Source organism: Lipophrys pholis (genome assembly GCF_963383615.2).
Source record: "Lipophrys pholis genome assembly, chromosome: 5".
NCBI classification, from domain to species: Eukaryota; Metazoa; Chordata; class Actinopteri; order Blenniiformes; family Blenniidae; genus Lipophrys; species Lipophrys pholis.
The window spans coordinates 15937033-15958170 of NC_137628.1; the positions used below are offsets into that span (position 1 = coordinate 15937033).

General features: G+C 41.1%; 1 protein-coding gene across 1 annotated transcript; it reads right to left on the reverse strand.

Annotated features, from left to right (window-relative positions):
• Positions 1–3975: 3975 nt before the first annotated feature.
• Positions 3976–19242, reverse strand: mcoln1a (mucolipin TRP cation channel 1a). Its single transcript, XM_080464173.1, has 14 exons — positions 19038–19242; positions 13656–13933; positions 12818–12985; positions 11131–11287; positions 10116–10197; positions 9716–9812; positions 9116–9215; positions 8806–8912; positions 8433–8582; positions 8241–8342; positions 8003–8125; positions 7094–7300; positions 6727–6857; positions 3976–5651 (listed from the first exon to the last, which is right to left on the reverse strand). Exons 1-14 carry the CDS (start codon positions 19066–19068, stop codon positions 5615–5617), a joined length of 1770 nt encoding a protein of 589 aa, XP_080320299.1. The 5' UTR covers positions 19069–19242; the 3' UTR covers positions 3976–5614.
• Between the last annotated feature and the right edge of the window lie 1896 nt (positions 19243–21138).

A 21138-nucleotide genomic window follows, 5' to 3' on the forward strand; every position in this document is an offset into this window, starting at 1 on the left:
TTGAAATGTTTTGCAGTTCAAGTTCAATTTGATTTGGCGGAAAGTGCCAGAAACGTCTCTTTTGGTCATAAAGGTTGCAGACCCCTGATGTAAATGACAAATTAATGTTGGTACATGCTCTCAAGCATCAGAAAAAAAACATCATTGGACCCGGGTCATTATTCTTATGGTGATCTGCAGTCTCCTTTGCCCTCTCTCCCCCTGGCTGTGTAAAAGTGTGTGATGGTTAATGCGAGGCAGGTGGTGAGCATTGATTGAGCTGGAACAAGACGACAGAAGACATCAGCTCGGCTGCGCTGCAAGGCAGGAGGTTTTAAAACCATCAGCTGCCAGAAGCTCCTTTCCATCACCAATATGCTGGTGCTTAGACTGTGGATATGATAGCTTGTGGCCAAGTGCAAGTATTAGTGTGAGGATTGTTGTGATACCTGTGTTTAATAGGATGTAGTATATTGAGTAGTATTTTGTGTTGCTATTGAACAATGTAAATAGAGCACTTACGCAGTAGGAGTGAGTAACACTTTTTAATTTGGCATTCAAATTAGTTTTTTTTGAAGGAAAGACTTCAGAATTATCCTTTGTTTTCTTTACTTTTGATAGACAAACCTAGGTTACAAGAGTGTATTTTTGTTGGTCAATTTGGGAACTGCTCATTTCCAAAGCCAAAATAAATTACTTTTTTTTATTGTTTAAGAATTGTGTGCCTGACCCTCCCGGGAATAGAAAGAGTTGGAAAGATATAAATGGTGATGATGATGAAGATACAAAAAAAAAAAAAAAAAATCATAAAATGACAGGAGAAGCTTGCTAAGGGATGCTAAACAGCCACTATGTTGCAAAAAATGCTCAAAATTTAATACCAGCGTCTGCAAAGAGACAAAAATGGCATGCAGAACAAGCAGAGAGGGAAAACAAACAATCCTGGACTGCAAAATGATAATATTCCCTGACGTTTGGATCGTTGAGACTGTGGCTTGAGAAAGCCTCTTTTAGATAAACAGTAAATTTCCTGTGCAGTTTAATACTGTATCCACTTTCTTATGGTACAAGCCCATAATAACTGGGACACAAATGTTTTGGTTTTTTGGTTTTTTTTTTTTTTTTTTAAATGCTCAGTGTCTTCTGAGCTGCAGCTGCAGGCTTCACAACAGAAAACACTGAAGGAGGGAGAAACTTACAAAGACTGCTGCTGCTCCCAGAGAGAGGGTGAGTGAATGGACCAGGACATGTGACATCCACCGTTGTTCTTCCTCTAGTAAAACCCAAAGAAGAGAAGAAAGAATGGAGACATTTAAAAGAAAAGGCGCAGGCCACGGGGACGTCTGAGTGAAGGGAGAAAGGAAAGCCTCGCAGCGATCATCAGCCACAGAGCCACCGGTTTCTCCGTCTCAGTGTGAAGTCAGAGCGTTTGAGTGAGCGAGTCATGAGTGTGGTTCTCTGCCTTTCCATCCCTGCTCTTTCCAGGACTCTGACAGATGTTTCATCAGCAGCAGCCCGTCAGCGTTTCCAGTCGGCAGAGAGGCCCCTCGGCCACAGCGAGGGGGGAAAACCCAAAGCTCTCCCTCAAGTTTCACTAAAACCCTCAACTTTAACTCTTTCCCTGAGAGCAGCCGCAGAACAAAATGATCAGTTCATTAGAGGAATACTTTAGCTGGCTTCCTTCTGTTTATACATGGATTATCTCCACTTTGGATGAAGCAGTAATGGAATCAGAAAAACAAATTACACTTTATTTTTTTTTGCAACACTAATGGCGTCCATCACTATATCGCAAAAGCTGAAAAAGCTGCTAAATCCCCCACACATCCTGCTCATCCATTTCAGATTGCTTCAAAATGTCGTTACACAAGGGTGTGGCTCAGCACTGGGCTCTGACGAAAAAACAAACAACAAAAAAAAAACAACATAATACCTAAAAGAATTAGTACAGACAGAGAAATCTGAGGTTTTCTATTCACCCAAGCTCACTTCTTTTAAATCGGTCTTTCTGGTTACACATCTGCCCAAACACCCCACAGTGAAGACAGCTGTGCACCCCCACCCCCACCCCACCCTCCACCCCCAACCAACACACACACACACACACACACACACACACACACACACACACACACACACACACACACACACACACACACACACACACACACACACACACACAGTAAACACACACACAGTAAACACACACAGGGGCGCCTACATACTTCACTGTTCAGGAGAATAAGTCAGGAAAAGGAAGAGGAGGCCACCGCAGGCCTGTGTTCCTGACTCCAAACTACTTTGTTGGAATGAAAGGAGGCGGTGGAGTTCAAACTGAGAGTCACCGCTGAGCAAGCGAAGCACGTTTCACTTCAAACTGAGATCAAACTGATATCAACAAAGGGCCACACCTGACACCGGTACGCCGAAACTAAAGCTCGCAGACTATTAGTGGCTACTGGAGGAAGCGTTTTCCTCCAGGTGTTTGTGCTGCATCAAAGACTCTGAGGAAAGAAACACACACACACACACACACACACACAGAAACTAGTGAATACACAACAGCGCAGAAAGATGAGCCCTGCTTTATGAAATGCGTGCATTGCACTATGTACCTTTGTTCTGTCTCACACAGGCCAACAACAAGAAGCACTGACAGGACAGTGCATAATGTATGATGATATTAGGCTAAGTGGGAGGAAGGTAATGATGTGCTACATCAGCTGCCAAAGCTGCCGGGCAGCTCTCTAACCAGGAAATGAGCTCATCATATCAGAGCGTGCTGAATGAGACGAGCCAGAAGTGAATTTCACTCTTTCAAAGCTCGATCGGAAAAGATCGGTACAAAAAAAAACCCCAGTCTTGAGTTTTCACAACAGAAATCAGAGTTTCTATCAATCCTTTCTGTGTTTATATAACACATGCAAACAAGGGGGGAGACTTTTAAACTTGTGGCTCCACCGTTTCCACAGTGCTGCTGCAGAATTTGCATTAAGATCAATATGGGAGCATGTGAACTACTTGCTCTCTCTACTGACAGGTCAAAGGAACTGCATCAAGGATCGAGTTACTGTACAAGTAACCTGATCCTTATACAAACTGATTCTCTAGTAGTGATCAGCATCGGTTAAAAAGCTGATTCTTTTTTATCCATATTTCAATACAACTAGTACATTTTAAGATATAAACACCAAACAAAAATATGAGTAACTGACGCTGTCAGAAAGAGAGAAGTAGTATCTGTTAGTGAGATGGATAGAACGTTTGTGGTATTAGAAGCAGAAATAATACTTAAGTGTGGGGATACGCGAGTTTGGCAAGGTCCAACTTGTGCAGTGATCCATATCAATCAAACAAGTTCCGAGGAAGAAAAGAAATGTGTGAATCGAGCTCGCTGAAGCACACGACCCCCCCATGGAGGACCATTCATTCATCTTCTTTTCGACTTTATCCAACTCGGGGTCGCAGCAGGCTGGAGACAATGCAGCCGACTGTGGATGGAAGCTGGACACACGGTCACTCACATCTCTCACTACGAGGCGAGAGCGCTCACCTGCTGAAGGATCTGCTGCCAACGTCTTTGTGTCAAATGTTGAAGCACGCAGTCCAGGTCTGGACAGGTCAGAGCTTTTTTTGGCAGCAGTAGTATGTTGGGGAAATATCTGATGTTGTCAAACAGTATAAATGTCCCTGTAGAGATACATTTGACTTATATTGAGTACGTTACAGAACCGGTGAAAGACACTCTTTGTGTATCCTTTTGCCTCCTTCGCTGATCTTCCAATCTGAAAATGTCACCTGACTGTCTGGCTGATCTATCTTTTGGCTGATCAATGGTGCCAGTTGTAACTGATTGCTCTGACTTTGAATGTGAAATATCAGTCATCCACACTGTGCCGCACGCTGATGAATCGGACTGTATGGATAATTTCCCCCATTTGGTCATGAACACTAAAGACGAGCCAACGGGTAAAACACACCTGACAGCAAACAAACGACTTGTAAGTGCAGAACATTTATATCAAAAAAAAAGACATTGCACCATCAAACATCAAACTGTAGGAGAAGGACAAGATGATGTTCACATAGAATTCATAACGTTGAGAGTTAAGGCTGTGGAAACATTTACAGAGTTTATCCAACGAATATGAGATGGAGGAACGTTCCTGTCGTCCTCTTCTTCATTGATCCATGTTGTGCTGTACTGGAGGACAATTCGCCGTACATCCTGAGGTCCAGACTGGGAGACTCCTTCAACCATTGTGCGTTTCATATGCGGTACGAAGATAATGAAGGTTACATTATGTCCACGAGACCTCAAGTCACTTGGCAACAATGTCAGACAAAGACGTCATCAAGAAGAGAACAGAGTAAAAAGCTTCAAGAGTCACAGTGATGGGACATTATTATCGTTCAACTGTCATCAGTTTGTCTTCTTGTTATCTAAAATAAACTCTCTGTTACAAGGCACTCCGTCTTTTTTTCCCCCACTTAAAACTGGTCACATGAAATTTGTTAATGGTCATCATTTGGCTTGTAAAAGAATTTGAGTTTTTGAACAGTAAAAGTGAGAACATTGTTTGTTGAGGATTCTTTGACATCATTGAAGGAACATGTGCACTGGTCTGGAAAACAGCTTTGCTTTGTTGCAGCTGACCACAGGCCATTCTGCGGGCTTCATTAGTGAGCGAGTGCGTCCCATTCCACTGATCGCCACGGAGATAAATGCAACATGACACATCACATGCCTTAAAACAGCAACAAAGAACGGCAGTAGAAACTAGTCGAGGTTCAACTTAAACTCGCCCAGTCGAGTTGCATCTGAAAACTCTGAGCGAAACTTTATGCCAACATGTTTGTTTCCCAGAGGAAACAAGTCGATTCCGAGCCTGAAACCTCATCCTGTCTGTTTGTGGTTCTTTTTAACAATGTGGCTTTACTCTGATTGTCTGAAAAACGATAAAGTCTACCAGATGTGGGGGGTTTTCCCACTTTTATCTGAGCGCTCGCGATTCTAGTGTCAAATGCCGTCTGCATGCAGTGAGAGCGGGGAGTAAGAGGCACTTCAGGCCCGCATGTTTCCAATGCCTTTGTGCTCTAGGACATTTGGATGTAATAAATATGTCCTCGCAAAGCCTGAAAACCACTACATCAAGAAGAGTGAGTCAGGTGGAGAAAACGTTGTCGACGTTTTAAAAAGGTGAGTAAATTAAAACGCCGTAAAAGCAAAAGCAAAAAAAAAAAAACAACGTTTAAAAACAGTAAGCATCGAGTCCACTGTGTGTAATGTTCATCTACTTGGTCATTACAACGGTCTGTGTTGCTGCTTCGTCACAAAACGTGATAAAAAATAAAATAAAATACTGTATTCTGTTTTAAAAACAAGAGAAATGTCTGTGCAGTGAAACTCTGAGATGCTCCTGAATCCTTGCTTGAGGTTCTTCAGAAAAATAGAAGGGCTGCTTTGAATCCTGTTCCTAAGGAGCGCTGGTCCAGATGATGGCGACATCCCCTCTGCAGCAGTGCTGAGGCCTGACCCAGATACAGTGCGAGGAAGGAGACTCTGGGGCTTCAGGGGCATGCAGTGAGCCACATTGGTCAGCAGGGGGCACTAGAAAGGCTTCTGAGGTCAACTTCAGTTCACCAGCAGGACATCTTCATATGTTGTTGTTCTGGGAACATCAAGGAAACGAGTTTCTACAGTCATTAAATCACAATAGAATCTTACATTCTGATTTGATTTATTTACTAAAACACAATTAGAAGTCATCACTTCATGAGCTCATACTACGATTCAGAAATGATCACTTCTTTTTTGAACTAAGGTATTTTTTTCTGCTGGCATGTATAAATTCAATTCTGATATATTGACTGTAAAACAACAAGACACTGCAAAATCTTGTTTAGTTTTTTTTTCTATCTTCAAACCGAATTAATCACTACAGACCATTACAAATGACGTTTGTAAAACTGTGCCATATCACAAGTGAAATTTCAATGAATAAGTTTGGAGGAATAAAAATATTTGAATGTGAAAAAAATTTAAAACTTTATAAACCTGAACAAATAACATCAACTTAAAACAAAGAAACATGGTCTTTTGAGATACGACAGGCTGCCGTCACTGTATAAAGTATATACGCTTACTCAGCTGCGGTGTCGTGTTTATTTCATTTGACTTTTTAATACTCTTATCATATTCTTTAGTCTGTTTATTTAGTAGCTCATATATTCTTAGCCTGTATATTTTGTAGCTTATATATATCCAGCCTGTATCTTCTCAGCTTGAGTATTCTATTTTCAACAGGGATGTGAGAGAAATGCCATTTTCAGCTCTCTATGTGTGAACATGAGTAGCAGAACCGACAATAAAGTAAAACTTTTGAACTTTGAACCAACAGCTTTTTTGGGGGGGGATTTCTTTAATTTTATGGTTAACAATAAAGCAAGTTTTATTACCGAGTACAGTTAACTGATGTAGCTCATATAATATATTTTTCTGTATTGTCTGTTTATGATTAAGTCATGTGTAGTTTTATTGGGGCGATGAGCTTCTTTTAAATTTGACTCTGTGTCACGACCTGGTGCTCTTCAGGCGCTCTCTACCCGAGCCTGATCGTGAAAGCTACAGAGAGGGGAACCAAACAGTGTCCGTTCCTGTGAACAGCAGCAGTAGAAAAAGGGCAAATGCCTTCTTGCTACTCCTCGACCGGACATCATCGTTCGCCCGGTGAGAGACACACTTGCCTGTCACAGCAGCAGAAGAAGGAGCACGGCGAAGTTTCCAGACCCCTGAACTTCCCAGAATTGGGGGCGTCTGTACATTCAGCTATAAAGGCGTGCAGGTCTGTTATGTGAAGGGGTTCTTGGGTTTGATGCTGTGGGAATATATTAAACAGTATATTATTACAGATTATTATCCGTATTTTCTGTCTTCTACCAACTCACATAATGACATCTTTTAAAAACAAATAGAAAAACAAATGTGACCGCACAAATGACTGCAAAGTGTGTTTTCTGATGATTACCAAAGGAGTCCACTCATGCAACATAAATGGAGCTAATTATGTAAAAACACCAGCGTGTCCGTCTAGGCCCACATGGTTTTTGCTACCTTGATTGTCTCGTAAGCGCCTGTGATGAGCGCGATGAACAGCGACAGCACCATGTAGATGAAGAGGGAGATGAAGGTGTACAGGTAGACCTGGCTGAACAGCCACACCAGCGGGCTGGTTTCTTGCATCTCGGAGAACGTCACGAACATGTCGTCGCCGTTAATGAGGGAGAACAGACACTCGGACACCATGGACAGAGAGCGGAACTGGAAAGTGAAGATGTCACTGAGATTATAGTGAGAGTACAGCGAGGGTGAACGTATTTAAAAACAAAAAAAAACCAAAAAGGAGACTTTTTTTTATTAAGTATCCTTTCTATGAATTCATAGAAGTTCAGTTATAAAACAGAATGACCTCTATGTAACTGAAGAGAGAACGCGAGATAAGCTTCTCAGAGGCCACGCAACATGCTTTTTTATGAGGCCGAAGATAATCTCTCTTGGATGATCAAAAATAATACTCAAGTAACTTTAAAATCCCTGCAATGAAATAATGAGAGACGGTCAAAACAAGAAGTGTGCGGGAAACATTTGCCTCAGTTCCTCTTTTCAAATGTGTTGGCATTTTGTGTGCAGATTGAACAGTAATGCTGGGTTCAGTTGACTCGAAAGTTTCACTGATTCCTTTTCTGTGGGTGAGCGAGAGTCTACAAAGAAACCAGAGCTTTCTAAAAAAAAAAAAAAGATAGGATGTGAAGATGTTTTTTTTTCTAGACTGTGACCAGTGTCCTTTATGCCAGAGGAACAACTTTGAGGAAATAAGGACGGCAGCATTCATAAAAGGCTTCCATTATGAATGAAAGATTCATGTTTTTTTACAATACAACAGGTTATAATTCTAGAATCCGTGCGAACAAATTGCTCCAGAACTGCAGCATTGCGCTGTACAAGATTTTGAGTTGCACTCACCTTGATGTGATACGGTCCCAGGACGATCCAGCCACAGAAGCAGTATCCCAGGTAGATGACGGCCACACAGCAGCAGAAGCGGATCACATTGGGGAAGGCTGCTCTGAGTGTGATGATGAGGATCTGCACAGCCGCGTTGGACAGATCCAGTCAGATTAGAGCGGAGACAAGATCAATGGCTTCACTATTTTTCCATCAAAAAGACACTTCTTTGACCATCGGTGCATGTGTGACCTACATTGTACTTCTGGAAGAATGTGAGGTATCGAATGACCCCCACCCACACCAAGAGGGTGGAGGTCCCCAGCAGGATACCGCAGATGTCATAGGAGGACATAGTCTGTTGGGGAGAAAAAGAGACCAGCTGAGCGCATTAAGCAAGTTTGGGAAAAGTGTGAAACGAAATGAAAAACTACCAGTGATGTTTGACCTTAGACTCAATGCCGATCTTGATGATGCTGCCGGTGATGGTGAGGACGTCGCTGACGATGAGGAGGATGTACCAACCGTTAATGAACTCGAACCGATCCGACCAGAAGACTTTACGATCCAGAGTCTCTCTGAAGAAGCGCACAAACTCCTGAGGAATGGGAACGGAGAGAAGAAACTGTAAGTCAACAAAAACAGTCATTTAAATATTACAAATTCCAAGATTCAACGTCAGGCCAATTTAGAAGCTTTCAGTGGCTATTTATTACAGTATTCGTCCAACGTAAAGCATGAATTTGTTAACCTGTTTTACAAGAAGCCGAAGCTTGTGTTCAGTTGACAGTTATGTTCAGGTGGTAAAAGACTTTCTGTACCTGTTGCAGCATGACGCCTCGCAGTATAGAGCGACCGCACAACAACAGTGAGAGCACGCACACCAGCGCCACAGCGACATCGAACGCCAGTCTGGTGTAGCTCTCGGCTAAACGTTCAAAAGACAAAAGAATTAAAACTCTAAAAACACAAACAACTTTTAAAATGGATTTCCTCTCATTCTCAAACTCCTCGGCTTGCTTTGAGTTCAATCATCGATTTCACGTTTCACTTGCACACGACTCCGACCGCTGTGGGAGGTTTGTGTTTCATCTTCTGTAATTCAAACCATCAGCTGATCTAGATTCTCACCGTGTCCCGAGACGCTCGGGTCCTTACACTCCTTTATTGACGCCTGGTTTTGTAATCGGATCTTCACCTTTCCACTGTGAGCCTTGTTGTCGAAAAGTATCTGCCAGAGAGAGAAAACCAGCACGCAGGTTATCATAGTGAAAATGTCTGTACGAAGCAAAGTTAAATGTGTTTTGATAGAAAATTATTGTTTCCATACAGTCAAATAATTGAACTCTGTAGTTCTAACGACTGAAGATAAAACACTTTTATTTTGGTAATTTTTAAAGCTAGCTGGCCTCATACTTAACAATACATGTAATGACCTGCAGTGATAACTCACGTTGGTGAGTGGATGTTCGTGGAAAATATAGTGAAATGTACTTATTTAAGTAACAAGATAAACAGAGTGATATCATTCAGTCCCATTGAAATGAACTAAGCAAAATGTATGTACAATCTGGAATCCAGGGTTAATATTATGCTTTGTGTATAATATCTAATTAGGATTAAAATAGTGACCCTGGATGTTTCTACGAAGAGTTCACAGTCCTTGGAATCAAACCGTTGCCATCAGTGACAAGGCCCCCTTGACTCATACTGTGGTATACAAGTACTCACTGTTATGGAAAAGGTGTAGCAGTCTGGGATCTCATTGTAGATTATAGTTTGTATATTGATCGCCTTCAACTGGAACTTTATAGTTACATTAGTGAACCTAGAAAAAGGGAAAACAAATAAGATACACACTGACAAATGCACATTATTTATATGCTACTATGGTGATAAAATAGAACCGGAAACACAACACACCTGTAGACCCTAAGCACATCTGTGTGTGTGTGTGTGTGTGTGTGTGTGTGTGTGTGTGTGTGTGTGTGTGTGTGTGTGTGTGTGTGTGTGTGTGTGTGTGTGTGTGGAGTGTGTGTGTATATGTGTGGAGATAAGCAATTTTTTAAATGTCATTATAATTTCATCAGTGGAGGTCAAAGGAGAGAGCTGTGTAGAAATGAAGTCTTACTTGTGGAACTTGAGCGTAAAGTTCTTGTAGCTGCTGGCGAGTGGAGTTGGTGGGGCAGACAGTGGGTCCACGCCCACACAATCTGAAGATGGGGAACAATACGCAGTTGGCCAAATGCAGGAAATTACTTTAGTTCCTTTTTTTTTTTTTAAACTTTCCTCTATATGCAAAAAGCACTAAGAAAAAAACAAAGATGATTCATCAAAATCATTTACAGCATTGTACATAGAGTACATACAATATGGGGCAAATCAGGATTCTAAAACAATGTTGTTTCCTGTGTTTATGCCGTTTCCTCTTACTTTGGTTCATCTGACTCACTGATATGAGGAAGTAAAAAAAAAAAAAAAAGTCAACTCAATCTCTCACTAGAGATTGCAATACCTTTCATTGATCCCATTGGTTTTTTTTTTTTGCATTACTCGATATTTAAAAAATACTGCATTCAGTAGGTGAAGGAGTACACATAATTGTAGTGGTGTGTGACTAAAGTGAAGCCTAACTACTTGGTGTCATTCTGACATTTGAATCAATTATTTCAGAAAGCCTGGGTGGCACACTGTTTGAACACACGGACAGCAGAGGAAGGATTTTCAAACAATCCTCTGACACGTGTGTTTGAGCTGATATAAGCACTTTGGAGTGCCGCCTCAGGCAACAGCTGTCATCTTCAGATAAAACGCACTCGGTTTAACCTCTCAGGTGTCAAAATTTATGACAGCCGAGTATGAAGCATGATTTGTCTTCATTTTCTCTTCCTTGTCTGTACTGACACCTGTGTCTGTGGTTTTTTTTTGTGTGTGTGTGTGTGAATCTGACAGCTATCTGCTGTTCTTCTCGAGATACGACGACACAAATGCCCACGATGCACTTCCACTGATCCCCCTTCTCGTATGAATTCTTTCTTTCGAGCCGCGTCACACGTCTTATATAATTGGTTGTTCACGCCTGCCGCAGCTGCCACCAGCAGCGGCTTGTTAAGCTGCTCGCACATTAGCAGAGGACCTTCGTATACCTGTCATGATGTGCGGGTCTATGTTGAAGGTGTCGTTGGCAGGATCGATGCTTCCTTTCCTGTAGTACTGCTGGCAGAGGGAGAGGGCGCTGCCGTTCACACCAACGTCGTAGACGTACGCGTAGCGACCCACCGTGGTCTCCGGTAAGGACAAATACTGAAAAGGAGACGAGATCAGAATAACTGGGACACACTCACAAACCAGGTGAAGATCGAGAAATCCACCTGTCGCGGTTACAACCGTGGTGACAGATATTATAACATTTGTTGACTTCTTAGTGTGTGTAAAGACAATTCAAATTGAAATTGCTTTCCTTTCAGTCTGCAAACACTAATTTAACCAAAGTAGCCGGACTGTCTTGCCATCATCTTCGCACACATGACCCACAAACGTGTAAGTTACAACCCTTTAAAGTGTAAACACTATTTCTGTAATTACATCTCACTACGTCGTGCAACTGAAAGAGCGAACGGTAGTTTTATTCAATTGTAGTACTACAAACTAATCGTCCAATCAATTCACAGTTTTGAAACTTATTCATTTCTTTGTGTCCTTTACGTTTTATGTTCTTCAAATACGTTTCTTCACTTTGGTTCAGTCTCAAAAAGGCCAAGCGTCTGGATGCACCACTCATTTTGAAAAACATTGAAATGAACATTAAAGCAGAGACTCAGGCACGGCACGGAAGCTGTCATCGTCTCCGGCCTGCTGCGACTGCTGAAGATCAAAATCAGCTCAGAGATACAAATCTACTCAGCGTAACTGCGAGCTGTCTCTAACAATCTCTCTTTTGTCCACCAGCAGACACAGGAGGAGAAGCGACAACAAGAAAATCTAGAAAATGCCGTCTGGTCATTTTTGTTTTTAAACACCATTAACTCTTTAAAAGCCAGCAAGTTCGGGTTTTATCCTCATGCACAGCCAAAGACGCACTTTCCTCTCAAACTGATAGACGACAACACATCTCACTTGAAAGTGGTGTGAAGTCAACAATGAAAAAAACCTCACTCATCAATTTTAGTATTTATGCGGATGGACGTTCATGAATTCTGATACAAATATTTGTATCAAAAAGGAGTACATTTTAATACTTCCTTCTTATCTTTTAAATACTGATGCCCTGGGTTATCTTATCTTAATGATTGGTACAAAAGAAGCGGAAGTCAGCCTCCCTATTTCGTTTCTTGGCTGATATTTGTGAATATTATTAGGGATAAACAGAAGGTTTTTCTTCTACAGTATTTCTTCTTGGGTAGTTCTCTATGAGGCCAGTAGTGAAATAAGGTCCAGCGGTACACTCCCACTACAGAGGCATTAGTTATCAGGGCTCTGTCACTCGGGATTCATAGTTTCATAGCTAATCATTTAAAATTAAGCTTCAAAACAGTAGACAATTGATAAATCTCTAAAATTGAATTTTTAAAATTGAATTACATCTGTTTTGTGTTTTATATTAAATGGTGTGTTAATTTAAACCTTTATTTTCCCTTATTTTGCTTATAAAAGAATACAAATCCTATATATTTTGTAATGTTTTTAATGTGTAAGTGATGAGACTCGAATGAAACAGATTATCCTCATTGATCAACGTACCCAATAGTACTTTTAGTGTAACAATTGAACACGCAGGCATTATTTCATTGAGTGATTTCGTATGTTTACTTTCGGCTGAGTAAAACAGCTCACCTGCTCCACAGCATAGAAGATGTGGTCATACATATCCTGCTGCGTGTAAATGGCAAAAGAGTCGTCCGAGGACTCATCATAGTCCTTGAGGAAGAGGTGTTTGAAGGTCATGGTGTTCTCCTCCTTGAAAGTCACCACCACCTGGTTGCTGAGGCCAAACAGTACGAGCTGCAGCAAAAAAAAAAAAAAAGTGCAGGTGAAAGGAAAAGGTGAGAAGAGAGGTGGAGGAGAAGAAAAACCCTGAGGCCTCACACGTTCCTGGTAATCCTCAGAGAGAGAGAACGCTTTGTGCTGAAGAAACGTGCTGCAATTTCTCTGACAAGTTTTTACACCTCCTGAATCACTGGCAGTCCCTCCACTTCTACGCCTTCACTCCCAACCTGCTGCATCCGTCAAAGCTACAAATCTAACCTTACTTCATACTGCTTTACCCAAGTTAAGGTTGTGGGGCATTAGAGCTGATCGCAGGTGGTTGTGGATGAAGGTCGGCTACGTCCTGGACAGATCACCAGTCCATCACAGTCAGGATACTGGCTCACTGATGAGAAACGACATGCGTCAAATACGAATATTTGAGTCTGTGAAGCCTTCCTCCGAAGAGTTTGCGTGTCCTCCGTCTGCATGTTTCCTCCATCGGTCCAAAGACATGCACTCAAGTTTAACTGGACACTCGAAATTGCCTCGAGGAGTGATTGTGTACTCTGCCCTCACCCAGCGTCAGCTGGAATCAACTCCAGTGCCCATAGAAGATAGATGGATATTGTGCAGATTTACAAAACTGGATCCCCGTAAATCATAATCAGATTCTTCGAAAGTCGAGGTGTGGCCGGCGACTCACCTGAGCAGTTACGATGATGATCTTGAGCAGCTGCAGGATGAGTTTATAAGGCTTGCGGCCCTTGGCGTGATACTTGTCACAGGGACTCATGAAGAAGTACTTCAGCTTCCTGCGGATGGCCTCCTCGTCCTGATCAGCCGTGACCCATTGACCAGCTGTTGCCGTGGGGAACCTGTGGTTGTTGCAGTTGCTGTCATGGTTGTTGCCTTGCCGTTCGTGCTCGCCGCGGCTGTCTGCTGAGCTGTAATGAGGCCGTGAAGAGGACAGGCCTTCTGGCTCTAATAGAGAGAGAGCGAGAGCGAGAGAGAGAGAGAGAGAAAAGGTTTGAATCAAATAAAGCTTTCCAGGAACTTAATCAGATTTGTGAAGATGATAAGCACCAAACCAGTCAAAACAAACTGATGACTACAATAATAAAATTAGATCACAAAAATGACAAGTCTGAGTAGATACACAGAGAGGTTTCAAAAACATTTCAAAAGTATCTCTACCAGACAAAACTTAGTCCTAATATGTAATAAATTCAAATATGCTCATATTTAGACATGCAAAATAATGAGTGAAATGATTTAGAGGTTGGGAGTAAACTGGGGGGGATGAAACAACCTCAAGCAATAATTAGGAATTTTCTCTAAAACTGGTATATGTGAGTATTACCAATTCAGAATCACAATGTGAAGCATTTCCCCAAATCTAATCACAAACTTTGATTACATTTTTTAGAGGATCTTTTTTTTTTTTTTTTAAGATTCATGTCCGCACACACTGAATGCAATTTCCTTGTGTTGTATCATCTTTTTTTTTTTTTTTACAGATTGCACCTAATGTTTTTACATTTTTCCGTCTATTTGTGTCCAGCACTTTGGTTCAGCTGGGGTTGTTTTTAAAGAGCTTCAGAATCAAAAGTTTGAGTTGGGAGTCTAAACAATGAGTGGTCACATTTTCGAGGAAAGCCACACGGAGCAGGCTTATCAAACTTAATACCGGTCACATGTTAGTGACTCACTTGACCCAGCAGCTGTAAGAAAGAACGAAGAACAAGGTCCTCCAGGCTGTTTGTTCATTTCGCATCCATAAACAGACACGGGTTGAGTTGTGATGCACTCAAAAGCAGGCGTTACATTCTTACACATCATGTGACGACTGATGGCTGGTTATTACTCTATCGTGCTGAAGCAGGATGAAGACGGACGAGGCAGAAACAGTGAGTCAGCAGGGAAAACCACCGACCGAGCTGACTTATCCAATGGAAAGGAGAAGCGAAACAAAACCACGAGGACACCGGTGTTGACGATTACTCAGCAAAAACGATGAACTCCGGCGACGAAAGTTCACAAGGAGCTCCAAACTCAATATTCTTGGCAATCAATTTTCTTTGGAACAGTTTCCTAGTTAGTCTGTCTACTGCGTTGATTTCACACAATCTTGTCTTTATGTTTAGGTTCTGTGCCTCATTTAGTTTTTAAGTGCTGTTTGAATCACACCAGGTACAGTAGAACCGAACCCTGAATGCAGAAAAGCCATCATCTGATTCACTTCAGTGAAAGTTTTAGTTTCACGTTAAACTATTTCCTGCACAGAAATGACCATTCAATTAACACTCATCATAAATATCGTAATCTTGCATATATTACTACTACTTGTCGTCTCTTTTTTTAACAACTTAACTTCAGAATATTTCTATGTTTTATTTTTGACCTTTTGATCTCATTGATCTGAGCTTCTATGGTGAGTTATAAAAAAACATCTTGAATATTTTGACCAAGAAATAATCATATGAAACACAGTATGCTTTTTATCTCAGACTATATTGGGTCAAAGTCCGCCAGGACATTTGTTTTGTAACCATTGTGAATAACATGGAAAGAACAAACTGAAATTTGAATAATTCATTGGTATTTCTGTGAAAATTAAAGGTCCCTATATAGTTCTTTAAAAAGCGTCGTCTGTGAAATCATTACTGTGATTACCATAATAAAAGATTATTTAACCCATTCATTTTGAAGTCATTTCAGCAGTTTGTAGCAGTTTTATTCTACTCCTGCCTTGAAGACTTTGACTTTACAGCTGGAATTCTCAAAAATATTGACGTAGTTTGTCCAGTCAGTGTTGCAGTTTTCTGCTTTAACTGATCAAAACAAGCACACGAGGTTTCCCGATGCCATTTTAGTTGGGGGTCACTTCCTGCATTCATCAAACACCTGTTGTCACCCAGGGACATGAATAACACTCAACTTCAAGGCTCTTCACAGATTGACCAATGTTTTTTTTTTTTTTTTTTTTTTTTTTTAAAAGGAGGACCAGCACACGACCCTCTTGTGACCGAGGCTGCGTGCCTCAGTGAGAGGATTGACCGGCCCAAAGAATCTCATCACTTACCATTTCATGCAAAGAGTGGGTGCGAGACTCTGTCATAGCTTAGATCAGTGTCGGTCGTCATGGCCGATAGCAATCACACAAACAGAAGTGCGTGCAGGACATTGAGCGTGTCACCGTGTTTGACACTTTGAGTCACTCAGCCGTAGCAAACGTATGAAAATATCTGGCTCTTCTGGTTGGCCGCTGCCTGTCGAGCAGCAGCGGCCCCACTGATGCGGCAACCTGCGCGTCAACCATGCCAAATATCCATCAACGTATCGAGTGGCTATCTGCGGCAGAAGGCCACCCACAGGTTGAGACATCGACGCTTCCACATGTCTAAAAGCTAAAGGGAAATATTTTGAACAAGCAAGATAGACGACTGATAAACAATGCTCTGGTTTGTCTGTAGGTAAGAGGTGAAGGTTTTCATGAAAATGCCATGCGGAGCTTGAGTGTGAAAGCATGCGGTTCAATTATTCCTGTGGTGTTGTGATCAGAGAATAACAGGAAAGCTCAATATTACACACTAAGAAATATAAAGTCACATGAATCACAAAACTAAACTAAACACATTCCATCAAATGCAAAGCCGCAGATAGGAAAGCACTGCAGAGGATCAATGCAGCAGCAATATACTTCTCAGTCGACCCTGGAAGTCAGTACAGTCCAAAAGGACACTAACATTACAAGGGACTCGTCTCAGTTTGAGCTGCTGCCCTCAGGCAGTCGTCACAGGAAAATGAATGAAGGTTCAAACAAACATTTACGACACATGAGCTATAACAAGAGAATAATACCAAAAATCACAGAGTGGTTGGGCATAAAAAATAAATATTTCGATTAAGGCTGCACAATATGTTGCATGTTTAATCAGCGCACTATCAATATTGACAATATACAAATTGAAAAACACTAAGAGAACTGCAATAAATTCTACGGGATGTTTTCACGCAGTGTGCAAACACACTCCACCCCACATCACATTATACCTGGACCACATGCCACAAGCCAACAAAAGCACAAAAATGAAGGCAAAATGACATAAAACACGAAATCAACGTCTGCTCTGCTTCGAAAATGCCGAGCGAAAACTGTTGGTGCACATCTTATCTGGTTAAAAATGAGTTCCAGATCAGAAGAGCACGGTTATTTGGAAGCATAGGTCCTAAAGCACAAAGACAAAAACATCATATGTTTTATATTAAGTGTTTGTTTAGTTATCACTGCCTTAATTTTGGTTGAACTCAATCTTAGTGATCACACATGTGTAGGTGCCTTTGAAAATTCTCATTGAGGGCTACAAAGTAAATGGCTTTCACTTATATTGTGTCTACTGCTTGAGCAGCTCCAAAAGCACTTTACACGGTTAATAATTTGAATTTATGAGTAACACATTGATTCTCAAAGATGACTTCATCAGCTTTATTTATATATATATATATATATTTGAGGCAGATAAAAAAAAAAAAAAGATGAAATAATATGATGAAGGGAAGCTTTTCCCGAGCTGGATCAATAAATGACTTAGAATAGTGCAATATATCAAAATGTTCAATGATATCTATGGAATTGTTGTAAATAAGCTGTGTGATGCTTGAAAAAACAGGCATGTACCAGCATATGTGACTCATTTAATCTGTATGTCATTTCTCAGTGCCGGCTTATTATTTCTAAACTCCATGTCAAAGTCTTAAAAATCTGCATGTTAAAATTCGTCAACCTACTGGTTCTGAGGTTGAAACTATACTTGTAGCTTCAATCGCATTTTTTTTTTCTACTCAATGAATTCATGTTTTATCCAGAATTGCCCGACTCTGCCAGCTTATAAAAGAGAGTGAATATAATGCCGGAGAGCGTTAAGACAGTTAGATGTGCTTGACTTGGTACGCTGGCAAAGTGATGTGCAGTGTTAAATGATTAACAAAAGCTTCTTCCAAAACAAGAAAATCACCACAGTGACAGCTTCAATCTCTGACACTTCCCTACCAGTGAGCTGAGTCCATTTACACGTCATAATAATCTTTTGATTATAGTCTGCAATACGTGTTGTTGAAGTAAGGTCTAACAAACACACCGCCAGTGCCACAATTATAAAGAATCAAAAATGGGAAGTATATGTTCCAAATGACCCAAAATGTGTGAACAACAAATGGCAACGTGCCTATTTCCTATAAAATAGGTACATAAAAAAACTCATAAAGCTGTTGGTTGAAGTGAATAAAAAAGATGTTCAAAATAATGTGAAATATGTCATGCTGCAACACTTTTCAGATTACGTGCGTAGAGATCATCTACAATTCTTTAAAGAAGCCTGAGTGCAAAAGGTGCAGCTTTTGTTTTTATATAGACTTACCAGATTTGTTTAAAATTAATAGTATCTAAGTAGCAGCAGCAGAGGAGAGTCCACTAGTTGACAAAAACATATTATACTGAGGAGGTTCAGCGTTCAACAAATAATACAGAATACATATATAAACAAATACTCGATGTGAGTGGCGTTTCAAGAGTACAATGAGAATTTGGGGTACACCGTATGGTTTGTATGGTATAAATGCAAATGCAGATAACGGAAGTGTTCACTGTTATGACTGAGTGTAAATAGAATAATAAAAGGGCACGTCTGACCCACTTCTATAGGTTTTTACTGCAGGCCGCTGCGCCCAGTGATTTAATGGTACCTTTGCTTTGTTTTTTTGACTGTAAACACGGTGGGGGGGAAAAATCACACACATCGTCCACAAATAATTCCAATCAGGAGTCATGAGAAAGTGAGGGAGAGGAGAACCTGTGCAGTGTTCTGAGCTCCATGATGTAAACACATGTGATGACAGCGCGAGCTCAGACGACTCGAACCGCTGCAATTGTTGACTTATCAACTACTTTAACTTAAAAGAAAAAAAAAGTGACCGAACTTCCACAAACACCCGCACGAATAAGCACAAACATGTCAGAGAAAACTAATGTCGGCTAACGAGTCGCTAAAAGCTCAAATTTAAAGGTTAAATGTCGGCGGTACGTTACCGGAGAAGTCCCGGGGTCCTGCCGCAGCCATGACGTCACCGGTTTATAAAGAAAACATAGATATGTAACGATGAGGTGGACGATAGAAACTGGAGTGTACGTTGCATGAAGTGGTTAGAACTGAGTGTAACAGCCGAACACCAGCAGCAGCAACAGCAGCAGCAGCCGCAGCCGGGTCGGTCGAGTTGCTCCTCCTCCGCCTGACGCTCTCTTCCGCCCGGTCTGGTCACGTGACAGGACCCAGCTCGGATCTCGTGACGGAATGCTGCACGCGCAGTGCCAGCAGCCTCACTGCAGCCCACTGGGTTAATCAGGCACATTTCTGATGAACTTGTTTTGAACACGTCGTGATCGATCAATCGATCGATAGATGCACATTATTAATCCCCATCACGGAGGCGGTTTTGTTGCCGCAGCATGTCTTTAGGCAGGAAACTCAAAACACAGAAATAGAAGTGAGATGGCATAAAATATGTAAACGAGCAAACAAGGAGTGTTAAAACATTTTTAAAATGTGAAACTGCGAATGTAGAACTCTGCAAATACGGACTTGTGCAAACGTAAAACTGAACAGTGTTTTTTGGTGTGTAAATACAATATGACTGTGTATACAGCATTTATGAATGTTAGAACAGAACAGAAAATACTATATTAAATAGGAAAAATTCTTTTGGAACGCTGTTCCACACAATGTTAGAATATGAAATGAGTCAGAGTCAGTCCAGTAAGCTGCAGGAGTCTGAAAACACGCTGAGCTGTCTGTTCAGCATGTGGTGGAGATGGTGGTCAGGATGATCCATTCTTGACAAAACTATGTTCCATGTCCTTCTTCCCACCACAGCTTTAAAACCCACCAGTTTGGAGCTGATGACAGAGGCAGGCTTATCCAGTCAGCTGGGACCACTGGTGCTGTTCCTAAAAGACATCTTTGCAAAATGCCAGGCCATTCCAGACTGTTTGGTAAAGCTAAGCTAGTTCCCTCTGTGGAATTTCCTCAGAAAACAACTTTAGAATTGACATATTTTAACAATATTATTTTACATATTTTGTCTCACCACTCATATCATTTGTATTTTCACATCATCATCCATGCTTGTCATTGGTTAATATAGTGTGACCCTGAAATGCTGTCTGTCACTGCTAAATGTAAGCAGCATAAAGATCAACTGAGGCTGAAGTCCTTCGTGTATTATCAACCGGCTGACCTGTTCTCATTGAAGATACTTAAATCCAAATGATGAATATTCTTCTGTTCAACAGAAGAAAACTGACGATAATCAGTGACGTGCGGTGAGGTTCATGGCTGGTGAGGCACTGACTTCATCACAGTCAGATTTACAAACATATGAACCCTAAAGAGGATCTTATTCACCATTTGATTGGCAGCAGTTAACGGGTTCTGTTTAAAAGCTCATACCAGCATTCTTTACACATACAAACTGTAGCACACAAAAAAGCACATTTAATAAAAAAAAAACGTTATTATGGTCTTACCTTTACTTAGAAATGAAGTCGAGAGGAAAAAATAAACGATCGCTGCCGCTGCACTTGACTTGCTAACTGTAGCTTGTTGTCACTTATTCTGCAGCCGAGGAGTCGCAAGAAGGATCCCTGGGATCACTAGCGCCCTCTACCATGAGGCAGGAGAACTGCGTGCCTCACCCAGCGCGTCTTCGCAGCCGTTTTATGATTGCTCAGCACAAGAAACACGTTACACACATACAGTTGTTGACAAAATACACTGTACGTTATATACCTCAGTTAACTAAACTATGGAAATTTATAATATAATTCATATAGCAAAAGTGTTTGAACATTTTAATAGCGACATACAGAGAGATAGCAATACGGTCTCACTGCACAGCAGGCCAGCAGTTAGCCCAGTCATTGCGCAATCCATGGTGAGGCTCAGCTGGCTGCTGCCTCACCACAAGTCTCTTCTCAGTATTTGAACGGTAAATGTGAAAATTCAGCGATTTTGAATGAAAATAATCTAAAACTGGTGAAGTTAAATGGAAAATAACTTTATAGTATAATCACTGGATACATATAACAATTTAATTAATTTTTTTTCTTTTTACATTTTTTTTCTTTCCATGAT